Raw genomic sequence first — 26,742 nt, forward strand, 5'->3', positions numbered from 1 at the left:
CAGTTTGCGAAAAAAGTTTGTCAGCAAAGAAATGTACAGCAGTCACAGTCTGTTAGAAAAGTCTAATTTTGGAAAAGTCAAGATGGCTGAAATGAACTCTTTACCCTATGTGCAGATGAAGTCACGTGGATGGGAAATCCAGTTTAAGCTGCTAGCTGTGAGTGCATGGGAGAGAGGTCAGCTTAACCAGATAAACTAATGACAACTCACTAATTAGCACATTTATGTGATAGCAAAGACAATGAATATATGTTGGTAAAACACGCTAATTGTTTAACCTACCATGCTTTTATTATATTGTATGAATGAAACAATAGATTTGCTTTTAAAAATATATCAGGAAAGATGTTTTTCAGGAGTTACAACCATCCTTCTGTGCTTGCAGCAGACATTTTTACAGTCTACTGTGTTCCAACAGAAGGGCTACAGCTAGAGAAAGACTAAATGGATTATCTTGGAGCAGCTCAACGGAAACCCTCTCATCCCATTGCTGGCCATCATCAAAGAATGCCAAGTGTTCCTCTGCAGGGAAACGCGGGATTAGTTGCTCAGCACCATCAGTTTCAAAGCAAGACAGACGCCCGTTCTTCTGCTGAAGGAAACTTCACCTTTAGCTCCTAATCAGGACGTCAAGAATCTGGGAACTTGAGACGCCCGTCTCGATTTTAGTGTAATGTTCGTACAGCGTGATGGCTTCTGGGACCGCTACGAAAAGTCGCATAGATGAGAGAGCTGGCTTTTAAGGCTCATGGATGCTCCTGGACTTATCAAGCTCCATTTAGTTGAAAAAGCAATTTTGACATGCTCGATAAAGGTGGAGTGTTGCTATTTTTCCTCCTTTCTGACTCTTTTTGGTCACTTTAAAACTCCAAAGTGACTGTCTCAGATCATGCATATGATAAAACATCTGTTGAAGTTGTGGCGGATCCTAATCAGATCTATTCAGCAATCGTAGAGGATCTGTAGTTAGTGAGTCAATGATCTAATGCCTCTTATGCAGCCTCTGTTTACCCTTTTCCTGTGCCATGAGTAGATATCTTTTGTTTTGCAAGATTTAGTCTGCTGGTGGGTAAAATGTAAAATTAAATTGTAGTGGACATAAGGTTTGGCTACTCCAATCATTGTGAAGGCGCCTCCTAAGAATTATTAAAGGTAAGTGGGGCAGGGGAGGATCTAAATGGTGTTAATAACTGAGGAACAAGGAAAAGAATCAAAGGTTCAAGAGAATGGCTTTGCCAGAGGAGTTGAACTTAGCAAGACTGAAACGAAAGCCAACAATGTTTCTATTGAAACACCTGTTATGTCCATCAGCAAGGCTGATGACGATGGGTTTGAGTGTGAAGCCCCAGAGGTGGATGAAAAGACTGAAGTTGATTACACATGGAACTACTGGGAGGATGAGGAGGACATCTATCAGGAGTATGAGGAGTTGGACTTCGATGCCTTGCCAGATCGCTCGGACACACGGAGCTTTACCTCAAATGATTCCTTCTACCCCCTGGACGATTCAGTCATCTCCAACATTATCCGCTGCCCTAGCCCTGAACAGATCTCCTTCTTCAAGGCCTGCTGCAGCAACAATGTCATCATTGTCAAGATTATGATCAGGCAAGGAGTGACCGAAGAAGAAGTGAAGGAGACGGATCGGAACAAAAGAGTAGGTGTCTGGATTTTGGACCTTTTCCATGAAAACTATGTATTATTTTTAAGTTATTTTATTTTTTCTTTTTCAAATGGAAACCATGGGTTTCAAAGCATCTGTGTAGATTATCAGTGATCCAGATGCTCTGGTAATCTCAAAATCTGGAACAGAAAGAAACTGGAACCCCTTTTGGTTCCCCAGATGTTTCACCTCTCATCCACAAGGTTTGTTCAGTTTTAGCTAATAAACAATGACCCATGTGTGGCTTTGGCAATCCAGACCACCACATAACACCCTAGTGACTCAACAGCACATTAATGACTGGTGCAAATTGCTCCAATATACCAGGGATTCACTGTGAGCTCGGACAGAGCAAGCCTCTCAGATCTAATTTTTCTCATTCGAAAATCAAACCAAGGTTTGCACAATTCAGCATCAGTGAAATCAGTATTTTCTTCATTGGCGCCAACTAACAATCATCTTATCAATAAAACCAGGCAACCACCTTTATGCCTCTTTACAAAGATTGGATACATTGTTGGTAAAGTGTGCACAATAGCTGGCACGTTAAAGTTAAAATTTCTTACAATAATTTTTAAAATCTTCAATTTTTTTGTAGTAAAGGTCAGTGGTAAACATATGCTTATTGGTAAGCTGCTCGTGGATTGGTTTCTGTGGTTAAATCAGTTAACGTCAATGGAAGATGATCTAAATCTGAAGGTGAATTGGGTTCCATCACAGTCAGTCTATTTTTGGTAAAGTGTGCTCCAAACAGGCATCAAAGGAATAGTAGGAAATTATTTTAACACCAATTCACCAGGTAAGAGGGTTTAGAATATAACTGAAATTCCAGATTGTCAGTGGGCTTTCCCAAGTTTATTTGATAGTGGAGTTGGATTCAAACTTCATGCGAAATTGTGTCAGGTTTTATAGAGAGGCAAGCAGAAGCAGAAACGTATTCTCCCTGGAAACAACTGAGCCACTGAGGGCTAACTCTTGGAGCAGGACTCAGAGCAGCTGGTTCAGCTTCCGGTGACAGATGGGGAGTGTAAACTACGCAGGGACAATGTAAAGCAGCAGCTTTTAAAGAGCTGACCTTACGGTACGGTATACTGTAGGCTGATGGAGATGGACAGAGACAGACAAAGTCTGATCCTGATACTCTAACTGTAGCAGACTTTTAAGGTTAAACTGAAATACATATGGGGCTCAGGAAATGGCTGATGGATTGCAATGAGGTTACTGAGCCAAACAATGTTCTATAAAAAGCTGCTTATTTAATGACACCGAGTTGCTGTTTCAGGTGGTGTTGCTACATTTGTGACCTACCTATTGCCTGCTACCAGGAAAGGCTGGTGATTATGTAATTCTGCAAACTATCTCATGGACGAGAGAACCAATTTTAATGAAACTCTTAGAAAGCAGACTAATCATTGGAACTGATGATCCTTTGAAGCCAGCCTGATTCAGACTGTCTGCCACAGCTAATTGGCATTAGCAAACACAAAAATAGGTAGAAGTCAGTCAGTGTTTCAGATATTAAGCTGAAATTTGTTGTGGTAGCAACTGATCATCATTACCAACACATATGTCCACTAACAGATTGCGTAAGATCTTTGTTTAAAACTCTGTCAGTCAAAGCAGAGGGTGATGTGCATTCCTCCAAGGAATGTTAGTCTCATTGAACTTTTGTTTGTTTTGGTGCGCTTTTATTTGGTAATGCACTCTTTATTTATGAAGCACGACTTTTAGAGCCTATGCAGCTTTATATTCAGGGTAGTTATGAGCATTCTCGACACATAAACACCAGCTATTTTCTGGCTGTGAAGGGAATTATGTTTGAAGTTTCTCTAAAGTTGCCATTTACACACACACTTCAAAGTGGGAATGATGGCCTAAAGCACATAAAACCGGACATTATGCAATAAGTACGCTGCGGAAATAACTGTGTTCCATTTTCAACATGTAGACGGATGATACTACCCATTTGTGATGATAACAGGTTTTATCTTAATATTAAGATTGTTTTTTTTTCCTTTTGGAGAAGAAGTGTGAGAGAATAAAAGAGCTAATCTTACCTGCACTCATTTACTTGCTGTAAAACATCCAGACAATAACTGTTTTGACAAACCTCTCTTTGTCAGTTTTCTGTAAATGTTATTGTGAACCTTCCTGGGTATTTTGGGCAAAAGATAATTACACAGATTTCACACGCTGTCCCTCTTGAAAATGCAGAGCTTCATTTATATATACAATAACTGCAATGTGCTTTTGTAAGAGAAGTGTGTGAACCGTCACTGTAGCTTTGTTGAGAGCGTTGTTGGTGTTTTTTATACAGGGCCAAATTCAAAGAAGAAACTAACCAGTCTCTTCTTTATGTGTTTTAGTCTGGCCTCATTATGGCATGTTACCACGGTTATGTAGATATGGTCATCACCCTTGCCCAGTGTCCGTACCTGGATGTTAACTGGCAGGACAACGAGGGCAACACGGCTCTGATTACGGCAGCACAAGCAGGTAAACACACCTCAGGTCACATATTTACCTGTAACTTTACATCTTAACTGTCAATCAATGAAAGGAAAAACATTATTTTTCTTCACTCCTTTTTAAATACCAGACCAATCTAAACGTGATACAACTTCTGTATGTTTCCTTACAAAAACAAGTAAGAGAAACCACAACAAAGCTAAAATAAGTTGGATAAAACAACTCTAGTCTCAAATTGATGCTTTTAACGTTTTTTTTACAAACCGTTACATTCCCCTCAACTTTGCATTATAAGGTTATTTTGGCAGAAATATTATATGACATCCAACTGGAAGTGCTCCAGGCTGCACTGAAAGTGCTACAGCTAGCTGCTGCTGTTGTTATCTGTTATCTGTTAACTGTGTAAGGTGAAATGTAAAAGTTTATGAAACAGCATTTTGAGATTGGAGCTGCCCCACTAGTCAAAGGGTAGTGTGTTTGAAACAGTCAGTAGTCATTGTTATTGAAGTTTATGGACCGATCTGACCTTTTTAGCTGTAATTTTTACGATGGCGAGCTCCCAAATAACTGAAGAAATAATGTCAGCTCAAATAATTTGCTGCTTACCAAATTCTTTAGTTTATGATTTTTAAACGTAGTAAAAAAATCCCTTCCCTCAGTTTGACATCGGAGGATTTCTGGATGCTGTATTAGCTAAATGCAGCTAAAGATAAAATAATACAATGTATGCGGTTACTTACCCACTACCATCGAAGAGATTTTTAATGACATTTTTAATTTTATAGTTAATATCTGCCTTTAATTACCTCATTTACACAAGAAGAGATTCCACTTCATAAAAGCGTTTCTAAAACGTTAATTGTTGGCTCAAATGAAAGCTCATGGAGAGTTTTATGAGGTCTGATGCCATACAAGAGAACCATCATCAGTAATTTCATAGTGATTCAGCCACATGTATCAGACGTGGCGCCCGGGCCTCTCATCACCTAATGATGATGAATGGCTCTCTATGTGCTGTGATAAATGGCTCCAGACTTGCTTTTCATTTTCTGCTTCATTAAAAGAAGTATTGATCTCCTTTCATAAAAAAAATACCTCAGGGGTGTCAGGTGATCAACACTGAGTCTCCGTGGCCCTGAACCACACATGTGTTTAGGGGTTCAGGAACAGACATTCTGCATTCCTGCTATTCCTGATCTTTAAAAATGTTTAGGTCTGCAGTGCACCTCAAATCAGTGTTCATATAAATGCTTGGACTACGACATTACAACCATATAATCAATGATAATCGCTTCCATTGCCATTAGTTTTATTATTATGGCCTATATATTAGTGCATATTCAAAAATCAACATAGAAAATCAAAAGAAGATGCACTGAGCCAAAAATAAATATCAGTTAGACTGTTTACGGTTGACAAAAGCATCTAACCATTTGACACTGTTTCAGACTTTACAGCAGTGTTATAGGCATTTTGGTCACATATAACGTAATGCACGATCTCCTGCACTCTGAGTATGTGTTGTGAATGACTCTCAGCTAATGCCACGTTAAACTTTAGCTCAGTATCAGTAAAACCGACTGAGTTAAGGCTAGATAGAGAGAAACAGGCACACAGACTCTGGCAAAAAACATCACCAGCCTTTCTCCTGTCGATAGCGGGCGATAATGATATATGCTCCCCATGGGGAAGCATATGTTGGGTGGCTGTGGATCAGTGGTTAGAGCAGTTGTCCGCCAATGAGAGAGTTGGAGGTTCAATTCCTGGCACGACACTGAACCCCCTCACTGCCACCGATGTGTGCCCCATCAGTGAATAAATGGAGTTTAAAGCACTGATTAGCCTCCATAGAATGATTTATTCAGATTTGCTTTGCAGAGATTCAGTGCTGTATGAATGTGTGTGTAGATGGGGAAATGAGGGCACAGATTGTGTTGTGAAGCATTTTGAATAGCCTGATTGGCTAGAAAGGCGCTATGTAAGTACAGACCATTTACCATTTAAAAAGAACATAACAGCATGACTTGCAGTATTTAAAACCACAAGACTTCTGGCATAACGGCCTTGAAGCACACAAGGCCAAAGCAATGTTTGGTCATAATATGTGGTTTCCACAAAACCAAACACAGCATATCAGCACAAACAGCTCATAACAGCTGTGAAGCAAACAGTTGGTTGTTTTGCAGCGAAAAAGTCACGAGGACTTTGTTGTAAAGCCAGTTCAACACATATACTGTAGGCTTTGCTTATGTGGTGACTCAACAAAATAAACTATTCAGTCAAGGACAATGGTGGGTTGTGATTAGGGGAGATGTTCTTCAAATCCAGGTTTTCTGACATTATGCGCTGCCTTGCGTTCACATAAAAATCAAAGTTTTACATACTATTTGATGCTTCTTCCTCTTTACAAAAGACTCCATACACTTCCTTCATGCCAGCTGATCAGCCGCTAAACCTTGGCTGAAAACGAGTCTTTCAGCAGGACAATGATCCCAGACACAGCAGCACATCTGCAACAGAATGGCTGAAAAAGAAACGCATCAGAGCTGGAATGGCATTGTCAAAGTCCATAACTCAAACCCAAATACAAGCTGTGGCTGGACTTTCAAAGAGCTGACCAGAAATGAGTGTCGACAAACCTTAATGAACTGATGCAAAGTTGTAGAGAGGGTGCGACAAAATGCCTCTGACAATGTCAACCCCTGATAAGGTCACACAGGATGATTATTAGCAGGTTATTACTGCTAAAGCTGGTTGCACAAGCTGCTGATTTGGGAAGTTAATTTGTTTTGTCTTTTTCACACACATCTTTCACTCTGTGGCTTAGGTTTTGTTTAATAAGTAATGGCATAATGGAACATGCATCTTACGCATCCAAGGTGGTACTTACCAAATTTTAAGAGCTAACATTTTTTTTAAATATGTCACAATATATAAAATTGTATGACGGTTCGCATTTTTTAAAATTGTTTTCCTGTTTATAGTTCCTTCCATAGTTTCAGCTCATTCAGGACATTAGGGCTATGAATTTTAGCTTTTGTAACTGTTACACCTTTTGACATAACAGTTTTTTTATTGAACTCTATAGAGAGCTCACCTTATTGGAAAGGTTTGTGCTCTTAGATATGTGTTTCAGCATACTTGCTTTATTTTTTTAGCTGATAGCTACTGTCTTGGTAATATTACCTTGTACCTGCTATTCTTTTAATTGTAGTTTTCAGTTACGGTTTTGCTGGTATTGGCTATTAGCTTTTGTTTTTCTGATTTTAGCTTTTGAGTTCCATTTAACTAATTTTACCTTTTAGCTTATGTTCTGGTTTTAGCTCTACTTGTTTTAACTTAAACAATTCAGTTTTAGTTTCCTCAGCCAATTTCATCAGTCATTCAGCACTCAACATTCACATTGCGTTTAACATTTCGTTGTATTTAATGAGTACAATAAGAACAGTAAAGGTGTGATTTAATGTCTTTGTGTATGTAAAGCTTATTTACTTACTTAATTTACTCATACTGTAGTTCATGGGCCACCTGTGTTTCTCTTCGGTCTGTAGGCCATTCGATTATTTCCAGCTACCTGCTGAACTACTTCCCAGGTTTGGACATTGAGAGGAGGAACTGTCATGGCTTTACCGCTCTGATGAAGGCCGCCATGCAGGGCAGGCTTGAGTGTGTGAGAGCCCTCATGCTGGCAGGTGTGTACGAGTTAACGTGTTACAGTCCAACACGTTTACATTAAAGGGGGACTCCTGACAGAGCGGATGGGGTGTGACAGCAAACACAAAGTCCTGCATCTGAGTGGAGAGTACTGCTTCACGCATGAAAACAGCACAAATACAGATATGTTAATTGTGTTTTCTCTGTTTTGTTGCCCTAAAACTTGGAATTTAAGTGGATTTTTTTTTATTTTCCACGACTCTGAATTAATACAATTAAATAGAAAAAAGTTGTCTTAAATAATCCTAAAAAATGTAAAGCTGAAAAATGCTGTGCTCTGTCATGCTTTGAAGCCCCCAACCATCACCTTTAGAAGCCATATAATTAGTTAAGTTAGATCCACCTGTGAGCCATTTGACTGTCAAATGATGTACATCTGGACTGACATCCCCCAGAATCAGAATCAGCACCTGTAAATAGTAAGAGCTACAGAGACATCACAGAGACTAAGGAACTCTCCAGAGACAAAGTTGTGGAGAATACTTTTACCTTTGAAGACTTTTGAAACCCATCAAGTCTCACATTAAGTCAGCCACATCAGCGCTTGAATGCAACTTCCCTCCACATTAGACCACGTAAATATGTCTTTGTGTTTGCAGGAGGGGATATTCAGGCCCGGGACTATGGCCGCCGTATGACACCCAGGGAGTGGGCTCTTTTCACCGGGCGATACGGGACAGCCAACCTGATACTTCAGCTGATGTCGAGGCCCTGTGCTGAGCAGTTCTGTGACTCCTTCTCTCTAGAGTGGCCCCTGTTAGAGGTTAATACTACACTTTTTACTTCAGGCATAAGGTTGTATTTATCACCAAATGCTCATTTAAACATGTTCCTCTGCAGGAGCTGGTGTCCGAGGCCCAAAGGCCAAAGACCTGCTGGGGGCGCCTAAGCAACCTACTTTCTTGCTGCCCTTACAGGTTTTGCATCAGCAACAAGATAAAACCTGTGGATGATGGCGTTTTGGACCACATGGTTCAGGTAACCACGGGTATCTCAAGTCCATTCATCGCCACAGCCTGCCACACGGTCTGTCCAGGCAGCCCGCCGTGCCTCGGAAAGCGGCGTCAAGCCGTGCAGGAGATCCTGAGGAGGCAGCGAGTGGCAGAGCTGAAGCGCCTGGGTCCCGACAGACTCAACAACTACAAACGATTTTTCCAGAACTCGCGGGTGCTGCTCATCCCCAAAGCGAAGGATCGCCGGGCAAGCCTGCAGCCTCAGATACTCAGGGACGTAGCCGCGGCGTCCACGGTGGCCCTGAGGCGAGCCAGCCTGCTGCCGCTCAACATGCTGCGGCGAAGCAGCGTGCGGCCAGGCATGGTGGTGCCGAAGGTCATGCTCTGCAAGGCCCCACCTCAGAGCTTCATACCCGAAAACCTAAACGCGAGGAACAATAACCAGAACCAACTCCAGATCCCCAAATGGAACTACAAGATGAAATCAATAGAAAAGAGGCAGGCGGAGCAAAGGCAAAGACTGTTTTCTCTGAGAAGAGGGAGGTGAAGGATAAAATAAACCGTCACAGCAGGATGTGACTATGTGCATCCCCCCGATAGAGCTTGAAAGTGTTTTTTTGTGACAGAGCTGTCACAGAGCACAGTGCTGCAGCCTTAGAAAACCTGAACTGTTAATGTGAACTGAACTGCAAGCGTTTTGTTTTCTGCTCCGTGGTTTTGTTGACACTGGTGGACTTGTTGCCTTGTTTCTACTTGAATTCACACCCTCTCCATATGATATGAGGTGGAATTTGAGAAGAGGGAGAGTTACAGAAGCACAGAACAAAAATCTACGTTTGGCGTACTGTCGTTAAATAAGGACGTGGATGTTTTTTTTATTCATCTCCGTAGCTTTTATTATATGCAATAATACGTTTTAGAGCAGACGGCAGCACTTGGCTTGGTTACGAGGAGTACTGACACAGCCAAACAAAGATTACTTGCTGGCTATGAAAGCAAGGCAGGACCACAGAGCGCGCAGGAGGAAGTCAAAAAGTCATTCAGCACTGATGCGGCGTACAACAGGTTATCTTTGAGGAACAAACGGGCTCATGGAGTATTTGACAGCTGAGCTGAGGAGCCAGCTCACACAGGCTTTGTTAGAGCTTTGTGGAGAAGCTGAAAGGCAGAGCCAAAAATAAACAGCTTAGTTCTTCACTCTGACATCCTAACTTCTCACCCCATCGTGACATATTCCACTGTCGGTACTGTATGTTTCCCAGGAACAGCGAGTGCCGTGGTATGATGGCTTTCATTAGTCGTTCCTCTCTGATACTATCCATACTTTACACTTGCACTAAAATGACAGAAATGAAAAAAATATATATATATACATATATAGAAAGGGCTTAACACAATAAAAGTAGCAGTGAAAATTCTAAAATATGACACTTCAGGATGAATATCAGGTTTTAGGTCACGCTACAGGTTTGCACAGAAGAGTTTTAACATTTAATAGATGCAGATCAAAACTGTCTTTTTTTTCAATTGTGTTTTCAACAGTGTAGGAGACATCCCATTGAACATGACTTAGGGTTGAAACCACGCTTGAACCAAGCTAGCTTGTGCTAGCAGTGCAAGTAGTTTAAAATAGAGACCAGCCATCTTGTCAAAAAACCATACTCTCTTCTTCTACAAAACATAGTGAAGCCAAAGTATTTAAAGTTTTAGAAAACAAATGCACAAACCAATATTTTATGTCAGGGTGGTTACTTCAAATAATGAACAGTCTTTTGAAACATAACCCTTAGTGCCCTCTAGTGGAAAGTACTGAGACTTGCAGCCAAAATTTTATATATTACGTTGAAAAATCTGTAGACATAATAAATGTCCTGCTTTTTCTTAACATGTCCTGAGTATACATCTATAGAACATGACAACTTTACCTTTCATTACCATCAAAAAGGCAGAATCTATAAATATACATTTTTTTACTTAAAATTTTATCATAAGAAAAGCAGGAACTCTTTTATGTTGGTGATCTGTTCATTTGTTGTTCTACTAAAATGCATTTTTCCACAAATATAGTGGGAAATTAATGAGAATCTTGAGTTATAGACCTACTATCCATCCATCCATCTTCTGTATATGTTTTGTCTTTTATGTTGTGGAGTATGGGTTTAGGTTACACAAGCTAATGCATAATGTCTAAAATTTAAACCGCTTTTCTAATATTTAATTTGTCAACAGTAAAATGGCATTTTCTGCACCACTTGACTGATTATCAATTACCGTACCTGGTCTTTCCTTTCCTTTTCTTCTTCTTCTTCTTTTTTCCCACATTTGAACAGGTTTGTCTTAAATCGGGACTGAGCCACAGTAAACTGTAGGACTCTCCTAAAAGGTCTCTCCTCTGCCAAAAGACTGAACATTATGTACCAAACAGCAAGATTTAGCTCCGGAGACTGACAGATGTCTTGTCAGGACCCAGAAGCAACATTTGAGCAGGATTTAAACACAATAATGGCTCAAATTTGAACCAATTACACAACTATTTCCACAGAAACACTCAAAAAAGAAGCCAAATCTACATGCCAAACTCATTTTGTAACTACTCACTTCAGCGTCCCTTGCCTTATGATGGAAACACTGTCATTTATACTTGGATGATGACATTTTTTACCTTTGTGTGTCACTCAATAAAAGCTAACTTTGATATATCTAAAAACCAAAAAACCTAAAGTATGTTTTCAACAGCAGATCTTAAAAATGAGGCTACAGTGAAAGGCTTGCCTCTTAAAGTGATCCACATTATTGTTTTTTTTTTTGTTGTTGTTGTTTTTTAACGGGAGAGAAGCTTGTAGCAGGATGTTTTTGCTTTGGGTAATATTGACCGGTGTCATGTCTGTGCTTTTTTATTGTATGTGGAAATCAACAGAATTATTGCTGGCTGTGATAAACCATGTCACTAAAGCAATTCATCAAAGTTTGTGAAATTCTGGATGTATTTTTAAGCAATAAATAGACTACAGAGATCATTTTGTGAGTCTTTTTTAGAAGTTTCTCTTGTAGAATCCTCAGAAAAAACCCTGCTGCAAGCTGTCCGGCTGTTAGTTAACCATGCAGACCCAGCAGACAGAGTCTTAAGCGTGCTGTTCACCTGACATGAGAAAAAGATGCATGTGTGTGTTTGAAGAGCTGACAGATGTTCCTGTCATGCTTTGCACCGCACTCCAGCTCTTATATGTGTGCCAGAAACAGAAGACTTGAGCCAGATACAGTGAGATCCCGCAGTGGGTTGATCCATCTGCGAGGAGTCGTGCAGAATGTAGACCTCCAAGACTAAAATGGCTGCCATCCTGACCTGTTGTGCAGTTTCCCCTGTGACCACCAGAGAGCACTCATGACCCTTCAAAGGTCAACAGTCTGCAGGTGCCTGTGGTGCTGAGATAAAACGCTGCACACCATCTCCCTGCATTGACGCACACATCCCAACATTATAAATTACCCCACAAGAGTTCAGGAGCTTCCTTTTTCTTCAAAGCCGAGGCTTAGGTATTTTACAACACAGTATTTTCATCTAAACTTACATTAGTTACTGCTCTTGCAAATGGTTGCACGTTTCGAGTTGCTGCAAAAGCATTAAAAAAAAAAGCAATAGACAGAGACTCCTTGTGTTCAGACTCAGTTAGACCTTAAGACCAAAACCACTGCCACTGCTTTGCTTTAAAGAGATGGTTCGGATCGTTTGTAGTGGGTAGTTGTGGTGTCGTGATGCTGTCTCAAAACAACTCCAATCTCGAATAATATTATAGCAGTTCATGCAAACAGATGTTTTTATAAACCTTCCCACTACCACCGATTTCACAGTACATGCTTATTATACATGGAAATATGATATTCCTGCAGAAAGTGCTCCAGACTGCGCTGGATGGCGGCTAGGACTTGTAAATAACTATGGAATTCCACGCAAACAACCACGTGTCGCAAAACTGACAATGATGTCAAAGTTTCTAAAACAGCATTTGCACGATCTGCTATGAAACCTTTTAATTGGGAGTTTTCAGCTCATCATTAGCCCTTAGCTTACTCGTTTTATATGAACTGAGGTCATTCAGAGAGCTACCTGCAACAGGTAATACCTTAAATGTTAATAACCTTTCCACAGAACCCCACTTCAAAAGATCTGAACTATCCCGTTAAGCCTAGCCTGCAGAAATGGAAAGCTGTAAAAATTATTTTAATGCAAAAGGTATTAATATCCACCTATATTTTCTTTCCACCTATTTTTTTGCCTTTCCAAAACATACTCTCCCTGAACCCTGTTTTAGGAACAACGCGAGGATAATTAGTAGGACCGTCTCTTTCTGTCGTGCAGGTCAGGGTTTGGTTTTATGGATTCCATTTGTTTTAAGAAGCATTCCTTACAGATTCTGTTCCGTGTAATTTTGCACCGTTTTCCTCCAGATTTCATTTAGCTGCACGTTTGTGCCAGCTGTACCACCAGATCTCAAAGATGCTCTCCATTCTGCAGGTTGGCATGCAGTTTGCTGATTGGAAGACAGGTGTAGAAATCTGTGATTAAACAAACTGGTTTGTGACAGTTTCAGTTTTACAGTGGGTTCAGCTCTTTCTGGACGCTGTTTGGTTCAATCCCTATGAAACTAAATTGAAATCCAGATGACTCTTTGACCTGTTTAATGAAACTGTCACCGTGCCCTGTCAGCGCCATGAAACAGACTGTGCCTGAGTGAAAACAATCAATAACAGCCGGGAGGAGTTTTTAACTGCTGTCAATCACTGCCACATCCACAGTTGTCATGGTTACTGGCAGGCGTTGAGCCGAAGCACAACAACAAAAAGAAAAAAAAAAGGACGGGAACAGCCTGTAAGCTGTGTTTGGTCAAATGTTTATCGCCCAGATCAACATCTGTACTGAATAACTTTTGGAGTTAACCCACTTCAAGATGACCACCAGAGCAAAGCAGTCTTAGAAACTGCAAAAATAACTGTAACACAATCAATTTAGCAGATATTAAGATACAATTTAGCATGATAGTAGCCCCAACTTATACTCTCGGGGCGAAGTGATAGCACAAGATCTAAGTTGATAACTTTGCCATTAACTGTTGGAATAAACTCTTTTTGTTTGTTAGCAACATATCTCCTGAACCACAGGATATATTTAGTTGAAACCTTCAGAAAAAAAGCAATGGATGTGCCTCTAAAACGGATTATCTTTTGGAATGAACCCAATTAAAGATGGCTGCCACAGCCACAAAATTGACTATAACTTGGCCTGTTCCACTGATATTGAGTTAAAACTTGGTGTGGTAGTAGCTGACCATTGTCCCTATCACATATCTTGAGCACAGCATCTGTGCGTAAAACTTTGGCATTAACTGCTGAAGTCAAGCCTGTTTGTCTGTTATTAAAATATCTCATAAAACACCGGACAGATTTCAACGAAACTATCAGAACGCAGTTATTGGCTGTACATCCACAACTGATTAACTTCTGGAGTCTGTTCAATTTAAGATGGCCACCACAGCTAATCAAAGTTAGCCAGCACAAAAAATGGCTAAAGCTCAGTTAATTTTCCAGTTATTGAGCTAACATTTGGTGTGGTGGTAGCTGACAGTCATTACGAACACATACTTTGAGCACTTTGAGCAGGGATATTAAAAAATCATAAGAAATCGAGGGTCTTTTGACCAAAATTTCTCAACATAAGATGATTTTATTCTAAAAATCTGGCCTGAAATGAATGTTAGGTCACTCATTAAGTAGGATTTCAAATTCATCAACAAACAATCTTTTTTTTTTGTTTTTTAATAAAACAACTCAAGAAATCAGAGGTTCTTCAATGGTCCGTTTATATTTTTTGGAGCAGTTGCAATCTGTTTGAGGCAATAGAAAGATTCACAATTGCCTTTTTAAAACACATTTGGTCTAGCAACAGAAAAAAAAAAGAAAAAAAGAAAAAATAAAGGTCACCGACGTTATTATCTCCATACAGGTCTTATAATCAGGTTTTCTGCCTAAGGATCACAAAGACAAACAGAACGTTGTCAGTTTCCAGATGCTTACTAACAAACACAGTACATCTGTATGATTTTTTTTTTTTCCTTTTTAAACTTTGTTTTAAAACCCAGTGTGTGTTTGTGGGAATCGATTGCATCACGAGTCGCTCCTCAAGCACTGGAAGATGACCTCTAAAAACAGCAGTGGGTAAAGGAGGGCCAGGGTCTGTTGTCAGCCGCTACGATTGGGTCTTAATGGATAAAATCCTCATGCATTTGTGGGTGCGAGTTTTGCTGTTCGGATACAATGACGAGCTCGATTCATCACAAAGTGGCTAAAACTCGCACAGGATCATTTTTTAAAACTTTTCAATGCACCAGAAAGGTGTTGGCGCAAACACTTTAGTTGGAATACAGGCGTGTTGGTAATACTTCTCATGGATGTAGCACCTTGTTTTGGACTGATTTGGTGTCAACGTGGATCCCTGGGCCCCGGTCTACTCTACTCCACAGAGCAACAACATTACTACACAAAGTTGACAATTCAGTGTGTTGACCAGAAAAAAAAAAAAGAAATGAAAAGATGTGAACAAAATGCCTACATGTAGCTGTTTTTTTTTTTTCTTTACAAGTTTTTTTTTCCCCATAATGTTGCTGCTATTAGTGACATCCACATCTGCACATAAAAAGAATATATTTATATTTATATAATATATATCCGTACTCTATTAACAGATTTGCCTACCATGAAGTTAGGATTGCCACCCATCTGTCTGAAAAAGATTTTTTTTTGTTTTGTACTTCAAACATTGATTATTTTACAACACAGAAATCTACTAATTTTGTACATTTGTGATGCTTCGCCCGATCTTATCGTCCCTCAGAGATACTTTCTCGTGTTTTTATTTAGTTATTTTTGTTCATTTATTATGTTTTAATCCTAATGTTGGTGCAGTTAGACAAGTTTTCAGTAAAACACAGTTTAGAAAAACCAAAGCATGTACAAACTGGCGTCGTTTGAAGCGCGAGGATGTTCAGCTGAAAACCGTCAGCTCAACTTGGACCCTTTAAACGCACCCTTAACATTCCCCTCCTCGGCCGAGGGGAAGAAACGCTTGTTTGGCACGGTTATGTACACAATGAGGGACAGGTCACTCGAAGGAAGGGCTACCCCTGAACAGAAGGAGAGAAGATCTGTGACGTTTATAAGAAAAAGCTCGGTGCCAAAACACATAAGCAAGCCTAAAAAAGTAAAGCAAGCAGAGCAGAGTGCTGCTCATGTGTTTTTTAAGCTTCGTCTTAGCCGTACCATCTACTAGCAGTGAAAGGAGCACCGTGACCCGGCAATTCATATCCAGTGTTTCACATTAGTGACACGACGTGTGATGTGAGCTTCGAGAGCAGTTACTGTGTGAGATGTCACGTAAGGAGGTGAGGCAAAAGGCCAAACATGACACAGAAAATAGTGCAATGTACCATACACAATGCATCTCTGTAAATGTACATCAAATACTATACAACCAGAATTTTAAAAAAGTAAAAACACAACCAAAGAAAGAGGAAAAAAACAAACAAAACAAAAGTGTTACAAATGATCAACAGTTCTCTGTCCAGAGGAGGAAACGTCGTGCTGAAGCCATGAAGAGAAACCAAAGGGTCGGGTGATGTACTGCATGTCTTACAGCTCTGCTTCTTGTGCTTCACGTTACTACAAGCCATGTTGCTATACCACATATTTACAGGTTTCAACCAGGCATCTCTGACACATTCCCCCTTTTATTTTATTTTTTTTTTGTTTTGTTTTGTTTTGCTTTGTACAACCTCCCGTCGGAGTCCACCGATCCGCGCTTGTCTTTCATCCTTCCCTTAGATTCTGAACTTGTTCGTGCCACCAAGCTTCTCCTCGGCGTTCCGACTCTCCTCGTCACACCCGCCCCCCTCTTTACATTCTGTTTCCAAAAAGCCTTCCGAGGCCCTGGAGTCTTTCTGCCTTTCTCTAACCGCGTTCTGATCTCGAACGTAAACACAGAAACAAAATGTGTCTGTCAGATCGGTTGGTGGTGTGCATGCACATGCGTGGCTGCTCTCCGGTTGCTTCTGCTCCGTTTGTTGCCCCCATCTCTCGCACCTTCCTCAGATGTCTCTGAGAGGAGCGTAATGTCCTGTCCCCATGCTCCCTTTACTTGTGCTCCATCCTCCCCCGCCCCCCTACTTCGTCCCTATCTAAAATGCTACTCAGTAACTACAGGGGGGAGGATGAGGAGGGAGAGAAACTGTCCTCTCAGCTCTCATTCAACCATTACACCTCTTCTCTGTTTCAAACTCCATCGTTCATCCTGTCCTGCTCCCCCTCCTTCTCCTCCTCCTCCTCCTCCACTCATGTGTCCCTTCAGACCCAGGAGTCTGGTGAGGCTGGGTAGTGGCTGGTCTCGTAGTTCAGCTCACTGTAAGGCCGTGAGGCTGAGTAGAAGTCTACATAGTTCCCAGTGGACTTGAGGCCCTGCAGGTGCATATTGAGTTCACCCTGTGGGGGCCGACCTCCCACATGAACCTGGTTCTCGTAGAAGGCCTGGTCCTCGTAGTTGCCGTTGTCGGGTGGGGGAGGGTTTTGGAATGGAGGGTAGGGCTCTGACGGCAAGCCTTGAGAAGAGACCTGAAAAAGGAGCAAAGGCGTTACGAACGCTGTTGATCAGCTGGCGGCTGCAGATGACTCCGCTGTGGATTAACACGGGGGCTGATCTTGGGAAATTACCTGAGAACCTACAGCACGGGAGTAAAACCCAAAGAAACCAAAGGTTTCCAGACACGTGCAGCCCAACAAATACCACTGTGCTTTCTAAAGACATTAAAGGCTTCTCATTTTTGAAGTGATGCTATGTCAGAGAGTTAACAAATAGTTAACTTTATCAGCTGTGACTTCAGTCATAAAACACGGAGTATTGAGCAGGAGGCAAAAGTCTTCATCCAAACTAGTCTAATGGCTATGTGTCCTGAACATGGACCGCTGACTAGACGTGCCGATCAGGCCGGCTGATACATTCGCAGCCTCAGCACCACCGTTTATCTACGCTCAGAGCACACATGCATTTGCATGGTAACATGGACGTTATTAGGTTGGGAAAACAGTGACAAACTAAACAAACTGTGTCACGCAAAAGTGACATATAAGCATGAAAAACATTTTAGAAATTTGGCTGGCCATTAACCTAGCCTGGGTAAAAACGTTTGCCTTTTGCTCCATACTCCATGCTTTCTGAATAACATCACGGCTGATAAGGTCCTGACTACTGATAACTATTTGACAGGACATCGCTTCAAAAATGACTAGACTATCCTTATCGTAGATGTCTGCCGCCAATGATATTTCAGTAATAGCACCCAATGACAGTATTAATGGAAAACCCAGACTAAAATTCTGCATGGAATCAGTGAAAGTAGGTACACATTCTTTTCATGCTAAGGTTTTATTATCAGGATGTTAAAAAAAAAGAGTTTAAAATTAGGTAAGTACAACCTCATATAAAGTGGATTCCATGACTTCTAGAACCACCTCTCAAAGCAACAATTTCATGTAATTTTCTTCAGTAGGGTGTCTTTGTTTTTCGTAGTAGGATCCTTTCAGCCTATTCCATTTTCAAAAGGTGCTTCAGCTCACTGAGATTAGTTGGCATTCATTCATGGACACCTCCTTTAAGGTCTCAACGCATGCTTAATGGCTTTTTTGTCTGCCAATTGAAATTTTCTCTAAATTCCATCAGCAAATAGAAGATGTCGGAGGAACATTGCTTCAAGATGAAAGTTGGTGCAGTCCCTCACGTGCAGTTTTAAACAATGATTCGAGAATGAAAACAGCTGTCCTACCTGATTATATTTTAGATCGTCAGTGGGAGACACATACGCTCCTCGGTGTAGCGTTGAAGACCCACTGGTGATTTGACCTGCAGAGACAGTAAAGAGGAATTATTGCTCTACAGCAACTAAAGCACAAGCTGATGTAGTATGAGCTGTTTAACTGTGCAAGGCTGTCCCACAGACTGGGCAGGATATGAGGTATTTTTCACTTATTTATTTAAAATGTAACCACTAAATGTTAAGACAGGAGAGTTAACTTACAAATGAACATGTTCAGTTGTTTTTTTTTTTAATCTTGGTTTAGCTTAACAAATGGGGAATCAAGTTTAATTAAGTGAGTTCAAAAGACTGTTTCATTTACTCGACAGATATGAAAACAAATTCTTCAAATTTTCTCCAAAAATCTGTAAAAGTTTTTATTTTTCTATTTTTTTTTTTTTTTTTTAGAGCCTTCACCTCGTCTGAACACAGCCACCCCTGCGAGAGCGTGTCTTTGTGACAGACACCAAAGATGGAAATCTTACCCGCCATGGCGTCCTTCCGGGATGTGTGCTCGCCCTTGTTGCCATGGAAACTGGCATTGGCAGTCGACTCATAGTCTGCCTTTCTCTCCTTCAACGCCATCATCTCTCTGGGGGATGCAGGAGCGCTCGCTACACACAAACACACACACAGGAAATATCTTTACCTTTGACTCCATTCACATTTTATTATCACACATGAGGGGGAAGAACAAGTATTTACATCATTCTGAAATCTTTTCACAACAAAAAAAAAGGTCAGGTGAAGTTGTACCTGTCTGCATGTCTGAGCTGTTGTTTTCACTCTCAACTAAAGCGCAGCACACTGAGACTTTACTGCAAATAACATTTCCACTAAAACAGGAGGACCGGTGTGGTTTTTTTTTTATTGACTCGGTGGGGGAGAGCCATTTTGAGCGACTCTTTTTTGCCTTTTTGGACTACCGGGTGGTTTCGAGGATGTAAATACTGAGTCATCCCTTCTGCTTTTTCAAAATAAAATGCTCGGCTGCACCAGGAGAGGTGGAACAATGAGTGGAAAAAAAACAATAAGTTAGGTCTGATGATGAGAAAAATCTGATTCTTGAATGTTTTCACATAAAGCGGCAAGTCGATGTGGTCACGTCCGCCTCTTTGTGTCTCTTCTGTGTGTTATAACGCAGTTACCATTGATCCATATGCTCAGAACCGTCCCGCAATAATATCACCACTCTATCGTAATATCAGCTAATTGTTGTTTGTCAGTAGCTGCTGTTGAAAGGCACTCATTTCTGAGGCTGTATCACACAACAGAACATTTATCTATATGAGCTCGATGGACCATCTGTGCCAACTTGTAAACGCAGAACCAAAATAATAATAATAAAAAAGGCCCGTAAAATTAGTTTCTACATCACTGAATCTCTCATCTTGCCATTTTCTTAGTTGACAGGCTCAGAAATAAAGGCACGAGGATTGATTTTAAATGTCGGTGGGACAATAAAACCCCAGCTAAAATCATTTCAAAATTGATTTGAATTGGCTCTACAGTTGGTAAGCAGTTTTATCAGCTCAGAAGCATTGAGGCGCCTGAAAGTCATATTATTCAAAGTCCAGCTCTGACAACGCGAGGGCGGGAAACTTTCTTAATGAGTGCGGAGCAAGGATTTCACCTGACAGAGGAGTAATCTGTCAGTAGTCGTTGTGGTGTTAAGGCTAAAGCTTCAGGTTAAAGCCTGAAGGAGTGGCACTCGTTTGACTGGACTCTACGGGTGGAAAGGGGAGGGGGGAGGGGGGCGTTGATGGGGAGACAGGAGAAAAGGAGGTGGGGAGGCGTGGACTCACCTGATCGAGTGTTGGGGGAGGTCCGTACCGGAGAAATGGAGGGAGTGCGAGAGGAAGAATAAGGTCGCTGCCTGTCTCGCTCTATCGTGGAGGAGGAGCCAACAAAGTGGTACTGAGAGTAACCGTCCTGAGAGTAGACGAGAAAAGATGAGCGATGGGGACAATGCTCGATTTACATGCCCTTATTAGCACTCTGTTGGTATTAATTGTGAAAAGCACCTCAATGACAGACATTTTAAGTGTATACACCCAGAGTACCTTTTTGTAAAGGCTGCGCAGGTCTCTGTACTGCCACATGCTGTTCAGGACTTGAGATGCTGCTTTCACCACTTTGGGACTATGTCTGGGAATTCAGCAGAGGACAAACACACGCAGTGTAAAGTTTCACGGACTATCACGATGCAAACCCACAGAGAAACGCTCCGTCAGCTCGCTGCACCTTGAAACAAAAGAAGCAGCGTTCGAAAGTGAGTATTCATCTTCTCCATCAAGGGGCGTAAATTGAACTAATGCCAAAATGCAAAATTGTTTCCCTGATTGATTAATTGGCCAATATTTGACTCTGCTTCCTCCAGGTTTTGATTTGACTGACTAATGGATCTGAGTTTAATTGGCTCATATGGCCTTACCCTCATTTGGGAAATTAAATTTTGTTTCTCCGAGACATTTCAGTAAATGTTAATCTTTGGGATTCTGGAATAGTGTATTACGCCAGAGATACTAAGCTGGCAAACTGTGAGAAATGGCCTTTTTGTTTCTGCCATCGTGAGTCTCGGTGTAACAGTTTGAAATCTTTGTAGTTATGGTATATTAAGCACAGTGTTGTCATCGCTATAGTTAACTCATATTTATACTTCATAGTTATAAAACGTTTATCCTTTTGTAGAAATCTTGCATCACTTGGTCTCAGAGGTAATTTTGCATCACATTTGAGATTTTTATTGTCTCATTTAGGCAATTCAAGAGCTCTTAAAGATCAAATTATGTAGTATCATCCATCTCTCTTTTAGCTGTTTAGTGTCTCCTTTTAGGACTTTCAGATTCTTGGGGAAACAAAGCTCATTAAATCCCTCAGTATGCACAAGATCAGGCAGTTCGATAATAGATCCATCAGTGAGAATCAAAGTTAGACTTAAACAAAGCTTGGCTAAATGTACTGATCAAAATTTCCAATATACTGATTATATTATTTCTTGACCAGTTGTACATTGTGTGATTTGTTAATCAGAGGTATGTGTTCATCCACTCAACATTCAAGCTTCGCATTCCTGTGGATAAATTAAACATTCCCTTTATCACTTCTGATCCTCCTTTTGTACACTGCTTTGCTTTAAATTGTACAAACTGTGCAAGCGTCTTTAAAAACAAGGTCCTGAAATCATGCAGACTTTAGTATTTTTTCTAAAACGTCATAAAAGGGTGATGCTTGCTGAGAAAATTGCCAAAAGACTTTATTTCAAGGTGTAGCCGACTAAGCAGTATCACCTCATCTTTGTTCACCCTGAGTACACATTCCCATTCTGCTTACTTGTCTCCCTTGCTGCGGGCGATGCCAATGAGCTTCTCGATGCCGCCGGCGTCCCTCAGGGCCTTGGTGTTCTCCATGTTCTTCGTGATGACCTCGTGCAGCGCGCAGCAGATCGCCGTGATGGTGTCATCCGACATGGTCTTCCCCACCAGGCTGCTGTTGGTGGTGCCCCCTCCCCCGCTGCTGGTGTTGTTGTTGTTGCTGCCGCCGGGTAAACGGTGCACCAGGTCCCTCATGGCGTATTTACCTGTAATGATGGAGGTTAACAAAGTGGGAAGGTGGGGTGAAGAAATGGAGGGTAAAAAGGAAAAAAAAGAGGATAATATGAGTGTTTGTTGCTGACTGCAGCAAGTCTTGTAAGAAGTATAATTTGCTCCAAAGTTTTTCTTCTTTCAAAAACTTATCTGCATGTTCTGCTGGTAATTAGTGGTTCAGTATGAAACTTACATGAATATGAAGGTGAACTTTGAAGTTTATCTCAAAATGATTATAACCTAAGGCTAAAGCCATCAAATATGTGCAGGTTTTTCTGAAAAAAAAAAAAAAAAAAAAAAAACTTTAAGATTTTAAAATTAAATTTCAAATTAAAACTTAGGAAAAGTGTTTCTGGTTTCATTGTAAATTACTGACTTTGCCTTCAAGTTTAGCATGATAATTTAAAAACCAACACCTGTTTGCATATTTTTAAAAAGTAAACGCAATGCTGTATAATTTCAGGCTCTGTAAAAGCATAAATATATCATATCCAAAGACAACAGGCAAAGAAATTTAAAGCTGCAAATGAATAACTGAACTAGATCTTTGGGCTTCTAGAGAAATTGCAGAAAAGATAAGTACAAGTAATATGAATGACTTTTATAAAGATTTATGGGTATAGATTAGAGAAATGTTGGCCCATGGATGGCTGAGATCTACTTTATGTTTACACCTCTGGGTGGTTTTTTAAATCACTTAGTTGTAATTCCTTTCTTCACTGATACAGAGGTATAAATTGCTTTAAGCTATTTCAACAAAAAGTATATAATAAAAAATCTTAGTCATAAATGTGAAAATGATTTTTTATTTTAAATAGGGGTTTTGATGGCAGCCTGATTAATCAGCAGGTCAATTTTGTTTGGTGGATGTATGAACATCCATCCCTCCATCCATCCATCCATCCATCCATCCATCCATCTTTTTACCCACTTATTCCTGTTCAGAGTTTGGGGGTAACTGGTGCGTATCTCCAGCTGTCATTGTGCGAGAGGCTCTCACTCATGTCTAGTGACAGTTGACGTAAAATGCATGTTTTAGGACTGTAGGAGAAAACCAGAGTAGCCAGAGAAAACCCAGAACCAGCAATGTTCACTCAGAAACTTCCCGGTCCAGGAGTGAAACCCAGATCCCTCTGACATTGTTAACCAGCTGCATCACCATGCAGGCCCTGTACCTGTGCATTAGCATTAGCAGTTTCCAAGTATGAAAATAAAGGTGCAGCAGCTACTACAACCAGCTCACTTTAGTCCACAAGCTACTATATCTTTGCACCGTGTGACACAAGTTGCTGGCAAAATTTTAGACTCTCTAGTTCACACAGTGTGACATGTACCAGTCGCTTACTGTGCCCAAAAATCACACATTCTGAGCCAGCTTCAAGTTAGTCATCCGTTCATTCACTTTCTTTACGTGCAGAGTAGCTTGTACCTATCTCCTGCGGTCACTGGGCAAGAAATAGGGTACACCCTAGACAAGCAGTCAATCTATCACAGGGCCATATAGAGCCAAACAAGACAGACAACCATTCACACTCTCACTCATAGCTAGTGACAATTTAGAGTTACCAGTGACCTAAAATGTGTGTTTTTTGGCTTATGGGAGGAAACCTATAGTTAAGCAATTGTGCTAAATATTTTTCAAGTGGAAAATAAATACATATTGACCAATAAAATCTATTTTATGTGTTCTATGTTGGCCATTGAATGCCCTGATTTCTGAAGATGGGCATCTGTTTTAGAAAAAATCATCTTGGTCAACCTCCAATGAACATTTTAAATTGTAGCACGCACCTCAAAACAAAGATTTGAACTATTTTTTTTTTAATCTCACAAGACAGAAAAGCAAACAACAACAAAATATGAATAATAACTTAAAAGAAAAAGTTAAAAAGTTTGTTTTGAGGAAGAAGGCAATCTGTGGCGGCATAGCTGTCTTGTACTGATGGCGACATGGCTTCATGGTGATCTGACACAGACTGACTACATTTCCCATGACACCCGGGTAACTCTGTCAGGAAATCTTGTGCACTGAGCCCTGTGGCTCTCATTCTGATTGGGTCATCACCCTGGGGTGGTGGCGAGGACGGAGTGGGGCCCATCATGACTCGCTGACAGCTTACTTCAACAGAACGAGTGCTCCGTTGTTGTATAAACCTTACAGCCCGCTCTGTTTTCAATATTCATGCAATTACAGCCAGTAAAACTCAAGCTCTTAATCAAATTTCCTACTGTGGAGCAATAAAACAACAACTGGCTTACAGCAGACCTGTCGAGGACAACAGTATTAGTATTTGCTGCTGAGAGCTCTTTGGACAATACTGCTGCTGTGCTGCTAAACCTATTTCATTTTGTGACCGCCACAAAGCTAAGGGCAGGACATTATGTTCTCTCAAAACATGCCTGCATGTGCCAGGGCAGCACAATGATAATAATAAAAAAAAGAAAGAGAAAAAACTTTGACATTACAGCCTCCATACACGAAGGACATGGATGGCTGCTTCCACAAACTAAGACATCACACAGTTTAGCTCAAAGCCAAAAGCACCAAACAGAGTAAATAGAAGAGGCACGCGGCTGTTGCCATGGAGACCAGCAGAAAAGCAGAGTTTATTACAGACATCACTCAGTCTCAGAAGGAAAAAGAAGAAAAAAAAAATTATGAAGCAATCAGTCAGAGCCAAACTGTTGCCTGAAAGAAACTATCTGCATAAATGCAAAGACAAATACTCCAAATACTGTTTTTTTTTTAAGTTTTAACTAAATTTGCAAAGTGACTGCAAGCAAAAATCCTCATCACAAATTATATTTAAGCAGCTCCTCTGAAGTTTACTGCTGAGCATTCTCCTCATTGCAATAATTTTCAATTAGGGCAGAATTAAGCTCATTACCCCACTCGAATAAAAAAAAACAAGAAAAACTGTTGATGTGACTTGAAGTGATTCAACCAAATTCAGTTTTTCAATGCCTGCAAAAACTAGAAAAAACTGTCCTGCTGACAGGTATTTGATTTTGTTTTGTTGCATGAGTACATTTGTACATTTTTAATTTTCGGAACGATACATGCATTGAGTGTGATGTATGGGTCTGCGGCGAGTGAAACACTCACCAATGAGCTCCTTGTTCCTAATATCCAGCGCCATGTTCCTCAAGGCGGTGGCCACGGCACAAACCACCCGGTCGTTGTCTATCCTCAGTAGCTCCACCAGGATGGGCAGACCTTTCTCTTTGCGCACTGCAGCTCGGATGTAGACGGACCACTGGACAGGACAGAGACATGGTTACTGCCCGCCGCCAAAGGGGGGAAAAGTGGATGATAATGTTTTTGCCAGTGTCTGTGTGTGTATTTGTCTTTTAGCGAAATAGCTCATGAACCACTAGATGGATTTTAATGAAACCTTCAGTAAATAATCACTAGATGTACATCTTCAAGTAACTTTAGAAGCCAACCCATGCAAGGTGGCCACCACAGCAAGCTGACATTAAAATAAAAACTAAAACATCTATAATTCAGCCAATTTTACAGATATTGTGCTCAGATTTGGTGTGATCCTGAAAGTGATCCTGCTACCTTCTAGTTGGGAAGCAACATCTATAACCACTGTGCCACTGCTGATTAACTTTTGGAGTCAATCCAATATCCAATTCGAGATGGCCTTCACAGTCACTTGTCATTAGCCAATACAAAAATGATCATTACTCAGTTAATTCAACAACTACGGAAGTAAAATTTGATGTGGTAGTAGCTGAGGGTCATTTATCGCGTGTGACATCTTGTAGTGTTACATGTTATTTTCAAGGTTTGACCAAAACGACTACAAAGCTGTCACTCCTCATTATTACCTCTGCCGAGAAGGTTGTGTTTTTAAGAATGTTGATTGGTTTGTTTGTTTCCACTTTTTGCAAGATTACTTAAAATGTAATGAACAATTTTTGATGAAATTTTCAGGAAATGGGTTGTCACAAGAAACAATTGATCAAATTTTGGTGCTGATCCGTACGGCCTTGGTGGAGGTTTGTGCTTCCGAGTGCTTCTAATTATATGACAACCTCAGTCTAAAACTCTGGCTTGAAAGTCGGTGGGTGAAATGCAGTCCTTCAGTGAATGTCATTTTAGTCTGTTCTGTATTTATTAGAGACATTGTCGAACAAGATACACAGATAGAGCATCTCTATTATCTGTGGATTTTCCAATCTGATATTACACCGTCATTTTAACTAAAACCTTCCAGTTGCTGTAACATAAAGAGATGAATTTACACAAGTGCTACTAAACATACAATCAGGAAGATATTTTTAAGATTGTAGGTGTTTTTCCTCACAAAAAGAGGCAGCTTCAGAAGGTTGGGCTGTTGTTGCCCTCTCACGATTTGTTTCTCTGCAACCGCTTTTTGGCAAACATTTGAATTTCGGGCTCCTGTTGCAGGTGCTCTTTTTAGCATAACAATAACCCAGTCTCCCCCCCC

The 26,742-nt window shown here is 40.6% G+C and overlaps 2 protein-coding genes across 11 annotated transcripts in view; one reads left to right on the plus strand and one right to left on the minus strand.

The window, feature by feature from the left end:
- Positions 1-406: 406 nt before the first annotated feature.
- On the plus strand, positions 407-11,806 carry ankrd33bb (ankyrin repeat domain 33Bb). The gene is made up of 5 exons (XM_017420801.3): positions 407-1,657; positions 4,030-4,159; positions 7,684-7,824; positions 8,446-8,609; positions 8,687-11,806. Exons 1-5 carry the CDS (start codon positions 1,178-1,180, stop codon positions 9,344-9,346), a joined length of 1,575 nt encoding a protein of 524 aa, XP_017276290.1. The 5' UTR covers positions 407-1,177; the 3' UTR covers positions 9,347-11,806.
- A 2,831-nt stretch (positions 11,807-14,637) lies between these two features.
- Positions 14,638-26,742, minus strand: part of ctnnd2b (catenin (cadherin-associated protein), delta 2b) — a 160,685-nt gene continuing 148,580 nt past the window's right edge. For 6 of the 10 annotated variants that reach the window (XM_017420860.3, XM_037982053.1, XM_017420863.3 and 3 more), the window contains 7 exons: positions 25,386-25,536; positions 22,026-22,272; positions 20,756-20,849; positions 20,498-20,624; positions 19,178-19,306; positions 18,663-18,739; positions 14,638-17,454 (listed from right to left, as the gene is read on the minus strand). In XM_017420860.3, coding sequence (XP_017276349.1) covers positions 17,191-17,454; positions 18,663-18,739; positions 19,178-19,306; positions 20,498-20,624; positions 20,756-20,849; positions 22,026-22,272; positions 25,386-25,536 — 1,089 coding nt within the window. In that variant the 3' untranslated portion in view covers positions 14,638-17,190. The remainder of the gene's footprint in view (positions 17,455-18,662; positions 18,740-19,177; positions 19,307-20,497; positions 20,625-20,755; positions 20,850-22,025; positions 22,273-25,385; positions 25,537-26,742) is intronic. The other 4 variants (XM_037982054.1, XM_017420867.3, XM_017420865.3 and 1 more) reach the window with 1 other exon arrangement.

Source organism: Kryptolebias marmoratus, linkage group LG20, assembly GCF_001649575.2.
Source record: "Kryptolebias marmoratus isolate JLee-2015 linkage group LG20, ASM164957v2, whole genome shotgun sequence".
Classification (NCBI taxonomy): domain Eukaryota; kingdom Metazoa; phylum Chordata; class Actinopteri; order Cyprinodontiformes; family Rivulidae; genus Kryptolebias; species Kryptolebias marmoratus.